Below are 12,576 nucleotides of genomic sequence, written 5' to 3' on the forward strand. Positions count from 1 at the left end.
TCCACCTAACCCGCACATTTTTGGATGGAGAGAGGAAACTGGAGCACCCGAATAAACCCACGCAGACACGGGCAGAATGTGCAAACCACACTGACAGTGACCCAAGCCGGGAACCGAACCTGGGTCCTGGTGCTGTCAGGCAGCAATACTAACCATTGTGCCACCATGCCACCCCATATCATAGCTTGGTACGGCTCCTGCTGTGACCAAGAACACAAGACACTACAAAAAACTAATCGCAGCCCAGTCCATTATGCAAATAAGCCTTCCATCCATTGACTCCGTCTACACTTCCCGCTGCCTCGGAAAAGCAGCCGGCATAATTAATGACCCCACGCGCCCCTGATGTTCTCTCTTCCACCTTCTTCCATTGGGAAAAAGATACAAAAATCTGAGGTCACGTACCAACCGACTCAAGAGCAGCTTCTTCCCTGCTGCTATCAGACTTTTGAATGGACCTACCTTATATTAAGTTGATCTTTCTCTGCACACTAGCTATGACTGTAACACTACATTCTGCACCCTTTCCTTTCCTTCCTCCCTAACTACTCTATGAACAGTATGTTTTGTCTGTGCAAGAAACAGCACTCCGAATACACAAGATATAAGTTCAGGACAGATAATTTGATGGGCGAGGCATCTGTAGAGTCATAGAGTTTCACAGCACAGAAAGAGGCCCTTCAGCCCATCGTGCCTGCACCAGCCATCAAGCACCTGTCTATTCTAATCCCATCTTCCAGCACTAGGTCTTTACCCTTGTGTGTTATAGCATTTCAGGTGCTCACCTAAATGCCTCTTACATGTTGTGAGGGTTCCAGCATAGGTCTGTTAGCCCAGAAAAAGATCCACTGCTTTGAGGAACTGGGGGGTGGGGGAGGGGGTTGGGTCAGGGAGCAAAAATAGTGATCAATATTTCTTATTCAAGAACATAAGAACTAGGAGCAGGAGTAGGCTATTTGGCCCCTCGAGCCTGCTCTGCCATTCAATAAGATCTTTTCATGGACTCAGCTCCACTTACCTGCCTGCTCACCATAACCCTTAATTCCTTTACTGTTCATAACTATCTCTCTATCTGTCTGTCTATCTATCTATCACTCTATTTATTTATATCTCTATCACTCTATTTATTTATATCTCTATCACTCTATTTATCTATATCTCTATCACTCTATTTATCTATCTATCTATGACTCTATCTGTCTGTCTATCTATCTATCTCACTCCACCTATCCCTCTATCACTCCACCTATCCCTCTATCACTCCACCTATCCCTCTATATCTCTATCTATCACTCTATCACAACAGGACAGCTGGAAGGAGTGACATTCCTATGGCATCCTCTTCCTTCACTTGCCGCAGGGCTCACAACACCCTCCTTGTCAGTTAGCTGCTCTGTCCAATTGGAGACGATGGAAACTCCCTCAACAAACAGTGGAGCTCAAAGCCAGAAACTAGGAACAGGAGTAGGCCAGTCCGCCCTCCGGGTTTGCTACTCCATTCAGTATGATCATGGCTGATCCTCGATCTCAATGCCATATTCCCACTTTCCCCCTGTACCCCTGAATACCATTAAACTATTTTAAAAAGTCTATCTCTCTCTTGAATATATTCAGTGATCTGACCTCTACAGCTTCCTGTGCAAAGAATTCCACAGGCTCACCTCACCATCCTCTGAGGAAAGAAATTTCTCCCCACCTCAGTTCTAAACGGCCTACTCTGAATCTGGAGACTGTAAGCCCTGGTTCAGGATTCCCTAACTGGGGAAAAGATCTTCTTCACAAAGATGTGCAAGGTTAGGTGGATTGGCCACGCTAAATTACCCCTTAGTGTCCAAAGATGTGCAGGTTAGGTAGATTGGCCATGCTAAATTGCCCCCTGGTGTCCAAAGATGTGCAGGTTAGATGGAATGGCCTTGGAATCATAGAATCTTAAGCACAGAAGGAGGCCATTTGGCCCATCGGGTCTGCACCGACCACAATTTCACCCAGACGCTATGCCCATAACCTTTTGCATTTACCCTCGCTAGTCTCCCTGACACTAAGGAGCAACTTAGCATGGCCAATCCACCTAACCTGCACATTTTTGGACTCTGGGAGGAATCCCACGCAAACGTGGGGAGAATGTGTAAACTCCGCACAGACAGTGACCCAAGCTGGGAATCGAACCCGGGTCCCTGGCGCTGTGAGGCAGCAGTGCTGAACACTGTGCCACCGTACCGCCCCCATGTTCAATTGTCCCTAAGTGTCCAAAGATGTGTGGCTTAGGTGGATTGGCCATGCTAAATTGCTGTTTAGTGTCCAAAGATGTGCAGGTTTAGGGAATTGGCCATGTGAGCGTAAAATGTGGGGTTACGGGGATAAGGCCTGGGTAAGATACTCTTTTGTAGAGTCACAGCAGACTCAATGGGCTGAATGGCCTCTTTCTGCACTGTAGGGAGTCTATGATTCCCTTGTACATCCTGACCCTTTGCAGCCTGTTTGTCTTTCCAACGTTGCTCAGTATAAATCTTTGATAATTAGGTTAAAACTGGGAGGGGTACGCCCTGTGGGCAAATAGTTCTTACATTCTGGAAAAGGGACTGGGGCTGGCATTCCATCTGAATTCCTGCTGTGATTTTTTTGAGCCATCTCCATTATTTTTATAGACATGTCGCAGAGAGGAGAGTGCTTCTCTCTGCACCACATAGTTGCTCTGGTGAACCCTAAACTCGCAGTCACACCCTGACCTGCGAGGGAGCCCAGCAAGTCAAATCTCCCGGTTTGAGTGGAGAAAGCGGCGGACCCTCCAGCGTAGAGCTGAGGGAGTGCAGCACTGCCGGGCGGCGCTGCTTGATCGAATCGGACGCCGTTCAAGCGGGGTCCTGGTGGGCGTTAAGTAACCCACAGCGCAATTTATTTCCAGGAGGAAAACGGAAAATCAGAACTCATTGTGCCAGGGCAAACATGTACCCCTCTTAGCCAACATCATTCAGAAAAAAACATCACAATGATGTTTGTGGGATCTTACTTACAACAGGGACTCTGTTTAAAAATAACACTGAATTCGGGCATTGGTGGGTCCTGTGCTCATGCAAGGCGCCATATAAATGTAACTCAGTTTGGTTCAGTTGGGTTGTTTGGGTCAGAAGCAGACAAAAACTTCCACAAATCTACAAAACTGACTTCATATCAAATCCCTCCTGATTATCCTCTCTCTTACTGCTCAGGAACAGAGTTTTATTAGTTTAAATATTATATATATATATATATAAACACTCCAGATTTCCCCCCCTCACTGCTCAAGGATAGAGTTCTATACGTTTATATATATATATAAAAAACGCCTCCTGATTTCCCCTGTTCTATATATACAAAAACCCTCCTGATTACTTCCTCCTCTGCTCAGGGGCAGAAGTTAGAAGCTGGGTATATACACATATATATATAATTGCTCCCAATTCTACCCCCCTCACCGCTCAAGGGTAGGTCAGGGGCAACAGTTGGGTCTCCTATATATAAGTTACAAATCCCACGAAAAATCCTATCTCTGTTGTGGCTCCTACTTGTTGCCTGGGATCATAGTTGATGATACAAAAGTCCTCTCGTGTGGGATGGGGTTTGAGGCAAAAATAATGTCTGCCTCGTCGCCTGCGGCCACTCTTAAAACACTCAAGTCTTGAGAAGTGAGAGAGAGAGAGAAATTCCAAAGCATACCTTCTGAAAAGTCAGGGAGTGTTTAGTATTCAGGCAGGAAGCACATTCTGACTGGGACATCACAGAACACGTCCAAGCACCAACAGTAGATAAACAGGTGCTGAATACCAGGAACCCAAAGGCAGTTCCAGTGTTTTCAATAAAAAGAACTTGGGAACAGGGGTGGGGGTGGGGGTGGGGGGATGTCTGTCCATACAAGTCACACACACACACACACTCACACACACACTCACAAACAAAATGCTGTTCAAACTTCATATCCCAGATGCAATCCAGGCAAAGGTGAAATCAGTTAATCCAACTTCAGACAACGTAAAACATCTGGAAACAAGAATATGTCAATGATTAAATAAGAGAGGTGGTGGGGGGGGAGGAAATTAAGAAAGAAATCTTCCTTGCTAAATCATGCCACAATAGACTGACATAGACTGCAATCCAGACTTTCAAAATGCAGAGTTTAAATTGGGATGAAGTGGGGTTCACGTGTTGTAAAGGTTATTTTTTTAAAAAAAATCCTTCTAACCTGATAAGTTTGACAAACTGCATCAACATGAGCTGGCGGTACCTGGGATTGCCGGTGTCCTTAGTGGTTGAGGGGAGACGAATTAACACTCTCTCTCTCTCTCACTCTCTCTGCCTCTTTCTCTCTCAAGGGTATTTTTCCTTCATAACATCACTGGAGGAGAAGGAAAAAAATGCTGCCCTCCGTCCCCAGGACATGTTTCCAGAGGACTGAGTTCTGGTGGCTGGAGAGAAGGTGTTGGGGGCGGGAGTGGGGGGGAGGGGTGGTGGGTGGGGGGGGAGGTGGTAGAGAGAGAAAGAGAGAGAGAGGTGTGTTCCTACAAAGGTGGGAATCTGAGCGGGGGGGTGGGGGGAGTGGGGACCCAGAGAAGAGACTGACAGGGCGGTTCACATTGCCTATAAAATCTTTATCAATACTGACAAGGATTAGTTTCACTTATATATAAAAAAGTGGGGGGTGGGAACACATCATGTGGCTTTCTCTTGGGGGCAAAAAAAAGACCCCCTCACCATTCACCAAAATAACCTACCCCCCTCCCTTCTTAAAAAGGCAACAGTCTCCAAATAAATAAAAACACCTTCAATTTTATAAGTCAATTTCAACACAACTTTTGTGGGCAAATATTCTGGGGGGCGGGGGGGGGGGCGGAACCAAGTCCATTTAAAATCAAATGGATTCTGTTTTCCCATCTACTTTTGATTTGGGGAGGAGACTTAAAATATTTTAATGAGGCAATACACATTTATTCCTCATTGAATGATAAGATTGTGGGGGCGGGGGGAGATGTCTTTTTTTTTAATTGTGTGTGTACATAATGGCTTTTGCTCTGTGACACCCGACTAGCATAATGTATAATTCATGGGATAAATAGACCTCTTATATTTAGGAGCTCAATCCCGCGCTTGTAAAAAAAAAGTATTGATGTCCTTTGTGAGAACCCAGTGTAGCTGTGTGTTTTTTTTTCAAAAGAGAAAAGATTGCAATTAAATTAATGCAGTCATTCTTTATTAATGAATGTATCACTTTTCAGTCTCATTAAGAGAGACAGAAGCAGTCAGGCAGTTCATGTGTTTATTTATTATTAACACACACACACACACACAAAACACATACACACAACACACATTAATTCTTACCGTCTGGGTCGATCCCAAAGCAGGCTTCGTTAATTTTTTTTTAAAGAAAGCGCTAGTCTCGTCGGGCTCCCCCGGAATCCTGTTGGATCTCACCCAAGTCGATGAGAGTTGATCCTATTGCCCTGTCAGTCCTTTGGGTTGCAGCAGCGAAGGTACACCTCTGTCTCTGTGCCATTCTGAAGGAATCTGGTCTCCAAAGCCACCCGGAGCAGTGCTCCAATGCATCTTTTACACATGCAGACAGACACACTCTCCACCTCCCTCACCGCTTTCTCAATCCTTTCCTCCCGAGTAGAATGGGGAACTTTTTTTTTCTGGATGGCAGGGGGTGCGGGAGGGAGACAGTCAGGAACTTTTCTTGCAAGATCAACAATAAAATTTGAACAGGAGGAAAAGGGGATAAGGGAGCAAAAAAAGGAGAGAGAGCTACTTTTTTACGGTGACGTGTCCAGAAAACACGCCCCCTTTAAAAGCAGTTGGGGGGGTGGGGAGATGGGCAGTGTAAAAGTGATTTCACCCCCATTTGATTTCGATTATTATCAGAGACAGTGTGCATGGGGGAACACGAAAGTCACCCCGATTTAACCAACCCGAAATCTCCAGGCTGGGGACAGCAGTTAATCACTGCTTCCCTCTCCCTCTGTTAAATGAGCAGAGATCACCCAGTTGCAGAGAGAGAGACAGAAACGAAATGCTACTACATGTCAAATCTAACAGATGACTCAGGATTGTGAAACGAAACAAACTTCAAACTATGCATCACCAGCTGTGTCTGAAGACACCTGGCTGGGGGGCACTGCTGCCTCACAGTGCCTGGGATCTGGGTCCGATTCCTGCCTTGGGTCACTGTTGTGCAGAGTGTGCACATTCTCCCCGTGTCTGCATGGGTTTCCTCCCACAGTCCGACAATGTGCTGCTTAGGCGCACAGGCTAAATTCTCCCTCGGCGTTCCCGAACAGGCACCAGAGAGTGGCGACTAGGGGATTTTCACAGTAACTTCATTGCAGTATTAATGCAAGCTTACTTTTGAATTTGATTTATTATTGTCACATGTGTTAACATACAATGAAAAATATTGTTTCTTGCACAGGATACAGACAAAGCATACCGTTCATAGAGAAGGAAATGAGAGAGTGCAGAACGTAGTGTTAGAGATAGCTAGGGTGTAGAGAAAGATCAACTTAATGCGAAGTAGGTCCATTCAAAAGTCTGACAGCAGCAGGGAAGAAGCTGTTCTTGAGTCGATTGGTACGGGACCTTAGACTTTTGCACCTTTTTCCCAACGGAAGAAGGTGGAAGAGGGAATGTCAGGGGTGTGTGGGGTCCTTGATTATGCTGGCTGGTTTTGCTGAGGCAGAGGGAAGTGTAGACAGAGTCAATGGATGGGAAGCTGGTTTGCGTGATGGATTGAGCTAATTGTGACAGTAATAAATAAAGTTAAACTGGACTTACCACCTGGCTGTAGTTGGCATCATCCTACCCACCACCCCCCACCCCCACAAGCCCCCACGCCGATAGGTTAAATGTTAGCTGCAACCATTTTGACATTATCTGATTTTATTTTTATTTATTAGTGTCACAAATAGGCTTACATTAACACCACAATGAAGTTACTGTGAAGTTACATTCCGGCACCTGTTTGGGTACACTCAGGGAGAATTTAGCATGGCTTAACACTGCTGCCTCACAGCACCAGGGACTCGGGTTCAATTCCTGGCTTGGTCACTGTCAGCGGAGTCTACATTTTCTCCCCCCCATGTCTGCATGAGTTTCCTCCAGGTGCTCCAGTTTCCTTCCCCAGTTCAAAGGTGTGCGGGATAGGATGATTGACCATGCTAAAATTCACCTGAGTGTCAGGGGATTGGCAGGGTAAATGTGTGGGATTACAGAGAAAGGGCCTGTGTGGGATTGTGGTCGCTGCAGATCTGATGAGATAAATGGCCTCCTTCTGTACTGTAGGGATTCTACGGTCAATGCACTGAACTAGCACGTCTTTTGGACTTGTGGGAGGAAAGCGGAGGAAACCTATGCAAACACAGGGGAACATGCAGACTCGGCAGACAGTGACCCAAGCCGGGAATCGAACCCTGTCCCTGGTGCTGTGAGGTGGCAGTGCTAACTACTGCGCCACCATATCCAGAGTTTGGCCGTCAGACCCAACCAAATGGCCAATGTTCTGAAGCGATCTACCAATTCAGACTTCATTGGGCCAACCTCAAAGGTGCCACCTTCGACACACATTCATCATAGAATCATCAAATCCCGATAGTGCAGAAGGAGGCCATTCAGCCCATCGAGCCTGCACCAACAACAATTCCACCCAGACCCCATCCCCATTACCCCACATGTTTACCCCTTGACACTAAGGGGTGATTCAACATGACCTTTCAACCTAACCCTTTGGAATGCTGAGTGGAAATTTTGTAAAAAAAAAATCAACATAGAAATGGATGTTGAAAATATAAGTCACCATATTTCCACATGACCTTAGGCTGTGACGGCGGCGAGGGTCACCACACCTCGGGTGAGGGGCAAGTTTGAGGAAAACCTCAGCCAGTACAGGAATTGAACCCACGCTGTTAGCATCGCTCTGTGTCACTAACCAGCTGTGCAGCCAACTGAGCTAAACTGACCCCTAAAGTGTATAAAAGATATTTAATATCTTTTCATCCTTCCATGGAATGTGGGCATCGCTGGCAAGGCCAGCATTTGTTGCCCATCCCTAATTGCCCTTGAACTGAGTGTCTTGCTAGGGCCATTTCAGAGGACAGTTAAGAGTCAACCACATTGCTCTGGTTCTGAAGTCACATGTGGTTTCTTGCAGTCTTGGTCAGAGCAGGAGCCCATACCAAGCTGTGATACAACCAGAAAGAATGCTTTCAATGGTACATATGTTAAAGTTGGTGAGAGTTATAGCAAAATTTCCTTAGTCTTTCGAGAAAGTAGAGGTATTGGTGGGCTTTCTTAACTATAATGTCGGCATGGAGGGAGCAAGACAAGTTGATCTGGACACAGAAAAACTTGAAGCTTCACCCCCATTAATGTAGACAGGGGCATGTCCCTCCACTACACTTCCTAAAGTCAATGACAATCTCCTTCATTTTGTTGACGTTGTGGAAGAGATTATTATCAGCTTGCAAATGGGATGCAAAATCCTGGCTGTCTTCTACACTTTCAGGTGTGATGTAGAGATCCTGCCACACTATTTTCAATATTTACCATTCACTCTCTCCATCACCGACACACAGTGGCAACAGAGTGTACCATCTACAAGATGCACTGCAGCAACTCACCAAGGCTCCTTAGGCAGGCAGCACCTGACAAACCGATGACCTCTACCATCTAGATGGGCAAGGGCACCAGAAACATGGAAATGCCACCATTAGCAAGTTCCCCTCTAAGTTGCATCATCCTAACTTGGATATATATCAGCCACTCCTTCACTGTCGCTGGGTCAAAATTCTGGAATACCCTCCCTAACAGCACTGTGGGCATACCTACACCACATAGACTGTAGCGGTTCAAGAAGGTGGTTCGTCACTACCTTGTCAAGGGGCAATTAGAGATGGGCAATAAATGTTAACGTCACCCGCAATGCCCATGTCCCATGATTTACAAAAAAACGTGGGAAGTCTTTCCTAAATCCTAGTCAGTATTAAACAAATATCATCGAACACGTGATCTGGCCATTGTCACATTGCAACAATGGAACTAGCTGTGCACGTTTTGGGGCAGTGTTTCCTAGATCAGTTTGCACAGCACCGAGGCACTAACTCTCATAATCAGATCCATTGAGCAAGCCACACTGTTTGCATGTCTGACAGCAGACACCTGAAGTAACTGCTCTCCATGGAACCTGGTTGTGTTCAGAGACTCCCTGGAGGACAGCGGAAACGCTTCAGGGATGTCACGATAGCACAGTGGTTAGCACTGCTGCCTCACAGCACCAGGGATGTAGCCTCAGTTCCAGCCTCAGGTGACTGTGTGTGCAGAGGCTGCACATTTTCCCCGTGTCTGCGTGGGTTTCCTCCACCCGTACTCCAAAGATGGTCAGGTTGGTTGGCCATGACAAGTTGCAAATCCAAAATTATCCCTGCTGTCCCAAGATGTAAAAGTTTATTTATTAACGTCACAAGTACATTAACACTGCAATGAAGTTACTGTGAAAGTCCCCTATGTGTGGGTTAAGGGGATTACAGGGAAAATACATGGAGTTACAGTGAAAGGGCCTAGGTAGAAAGATCTGTTGAAGAGTCGTTGCAGACCTGATGGGCCGAACGACCTCCTTCTGCACTGTAGGGATTCTATGATTTTGTGTCCTTTTTGACACAGAAGTTAGCACTGCTGCCTCACAGTGCCAGGGACCCATGTTCGATTCCTGGCTTGGGTCACTGTCTGTGCAGAGTTTGCATGTTCTCCTCGTGTCTGGGTGGGTTTCCTCTGGATTCCTCCCACAGTCCAAAAGACGTGCTGGTTAGAGTGCATTGGCCATGCCAAATTCTCCCTTAGTGTATCTGAACAGATGCCGGAGTGTGGCGACTAGGGGATTTTCACAGTAACTTCATTGCAGTGTTAATGCAAGCCTTACTTGGGACACTCATAAATAAACTTTCACTTTAAAATGTCTGTTTAACGCAAACTATTATGTTAGCTGAGCCAGTAATGCAACACCAGCAAAACAGGACATGAACAGTTAACCTGTTTTGCTTTGGCCATGTTGATATAAGGGGAAATAGGAGCCCAGGATTCAGGATAACTTGCTGTTCTTCTTGAGATAGTGCTGGGGCAGTTTAATGCCGATCTGAAGCACTAGACCAGGCAACTCTGGATCTCGATTTTGTTCTGACTCACTGAAGAGCTGTATCTGCATATCCCTAATTGCCCTCAAGAAGGTAGTGTCGATCCACCTTCTTGAATCGTTTGAAGTTCATTTATTAGGGTCCCAAGTCGGCTTACATCTACATTGCCATGAAGGTGCAGTGACATTCCCCTAGTTGCCGCACTCCGGCGCCTGTTTGGACACACTGAGGGATACTTTAGCACGACCAATATGCCTAACCAGTCTTTTGGACTGTGGGAGGAAACCAGAGCACCCGGGGGAGAAACCCACGCAGACATGGGGACATCGTGCAGAGTCCACACAGTGACCCAAGCCAGGAATCAAACCCGGGTCCCTGGAGCTGTGAGGCAGCAGTGCCAACCATTCCTGGATTGACAGACAGGTTAGTGGGGCGAAATTAAAAGTAGAATTTACATAAGAACATAAGAACATAAGAAATAGGAGCAGGAGTAGGCCATTTAGCCCTTCGAGCCTGCCCCGCCATTCAATAAGATCATGGCTGATCTGTCATGTCTCAGTTCCACATTCCCACCCTCTCTCCATAACCCTTAATCCCCTTGCCTATCAAAAACCCATCAACCCGTGTCTTAAATATATTTAGCGAGGCAGCCTCCACCACTTCAACGGGCAGAGAATTCCAGAGATTCACCACCCCTTGAGTGAAGAAGTTCCTCCTCAACTCCGTTCTAAACCGCCCCCCCTTTATCTTGAGGCTGTGCCCTCTAGTCCTACCGTCCTTTCTGAGCGGGAAGAGCCTCTCCAACTCTATCCTATCCATCCCATTCATCATCTTATATGTCTCATAAAAACATAAGAACATAAGAAATAGGAGCAGGAGTAGGCCATCTAGCCCTTCGAGCCTGCCCCGCCATTCAATAAGATCATGGCTGATCTGTCGTGGCTCAGTTCCACATTCCCGCCCTCTCCCCATAACCCTTAATCCCCTCTCTTATCAAAAACCCATCAACCCGTGTCTTAAAAATATTTAGCGAGGTAGCCTCCACCACTTCAACGGGCAGAGAATTCCAGAGATTCACCACCCTTTGAGTGAAGAAGTTCCTCCTCAATTCCGTTCTAAACCGCCCCCCCCTTTATCTTGAGGCTGTGCCCCCTAGTCCTACTGTCCTTTCTGAGCGGGAAGAGCCTCTCCACCTCTATCCTATCCATCCCATTCATCATCTTATACGTCTCAATGAGATCTCCCCTCATTCTTCTAAACTCTAACGAGTACAAGACTAGTTTATTCAGCCTCTCCTCATAGCTCAACCCCCTCAACTCCGGCATCAGCCTAGTAAACCTCCTCTGCACTCCCTCCAAGGCCAAAATATCCTTGCGTAAGTATGGCGCCCAAAACTGCACACAGTACTCTAGCTGCAGCCTCACCAATGCCCTATACAGCCGCAGCAAGACCTCCCTACTTTTATATTCAATCCCCCTTGCTATGAACTCAATGAGATCTCCCCTCATTCTTCTAAACTCCAATGAGTACAAGCCTAGTTTATTCAGCCTCTCCTCATAGTTCAACCCCCTCAACTCCAGTATCAGCCTAGTAAACCTCCTCTGCCTCCCTCCAAGGCCAAAATATCCTTGCTTAAGTGCGGCGACCAAAACTGCACACAGTACTCCAGCTGCGGCCTCACCAGTGCCCTGTACAGCTGCAGCAAGACCTCCCTACTTTTATATTCAATCCCCCTCGCTATGAAGAAGGCAATTTAAAAACATTTAACAGAGGCATAAAAAAAAACTCAAAGTCGACATTGGTTTGCAACACGGAGTAGAGAACGAAAAAGGATCTTGGAAAGTAATCGAGTTCCGTGCATGGTTTTCTCGAAAATTAGATAAAATGATTCAGAAGGTTGACCAAACATAATTCTTTTTGTGTTTTCATAGACTGTGTTGGCCATGGGAGAGATGCCATTGGATCAGTAAACCAAATACTCAGATTAATGCCCAGGGGATACAGGTTCAAATCCCATTACTGCAGCTGGAGGAATTTAAGTTCAATTAACTAATCTAGAATGAACAGTATGTCCCAGTATTGGTGAAACCCATACATACATCTGACTCCAGATCCACAGCAATGTGGTTGACTCTGAACTGCCTTCGGGCAGACTAGGGATGGGCAATAAATGCTGGCCAGCCAGCGACGCCCATGTCCCATGAATGAATAAAAAAAAGTCCCAAGACACTTTGCAAGAGTGTTATCATAAAATCTACAGTGCAGAAGGAGGCCATTTGGCCCATTAAGCATGCACCGATAACAGTCCCACCCAGACCCCATATCTATAACCCCACATATTTACAATCCAAACCCCCCCCGACTCTAAGGGGCAATTTAGCAAGGCCAATCAACCCAACCCACACATCTTTGGCGTGTTGGAGGA

The 12,576-nt window shown here is 46.3% G+C and overlaps 1 protein-coding gene across 1 annotated transcript in view; it reads right to left on the reverse strand.

Moving 5' to 3' along the window:
- Positions 1-3,764, reverse strand: part of LOC145361676 (neurotrophin-4-like) — a 40,842-nt gene extending 37,078 nt beyond the window's left edge. Inside the window, exon 1 of the mRNA XM_080217580.1 lies at positions 3,694-3,764. Within this exon, the coding sequence (XP_080073706.1) occupies positions 3,694-3,753 (60 nt within the window). The 5' untranslated portion in view covers positions 3,754-3,764. The remainder of the gene's footprint in view (positions 1-3,693) is intronic.
- Between the last annotated feature and the right edge of the window lie 8,812 nt (positions 3,765-12,576).

Source organism: Carcharhinus amblyrhynchos, chromosome 35 (genome assembly GCF_965287045.1).
Source record: "Carcharhinus amblyrhynchos chromosome 35, sCarAmb.v2.hapA, whole genome shotgun sequence".
NCBI classification, from domain to species: Eukaryota; Metazoa; Chordata; class Chondrichthyes; order Carcharhiniformes; family Carcharhinidae; genus Carcharhinus; species Carcharhinus amblyrhynchos.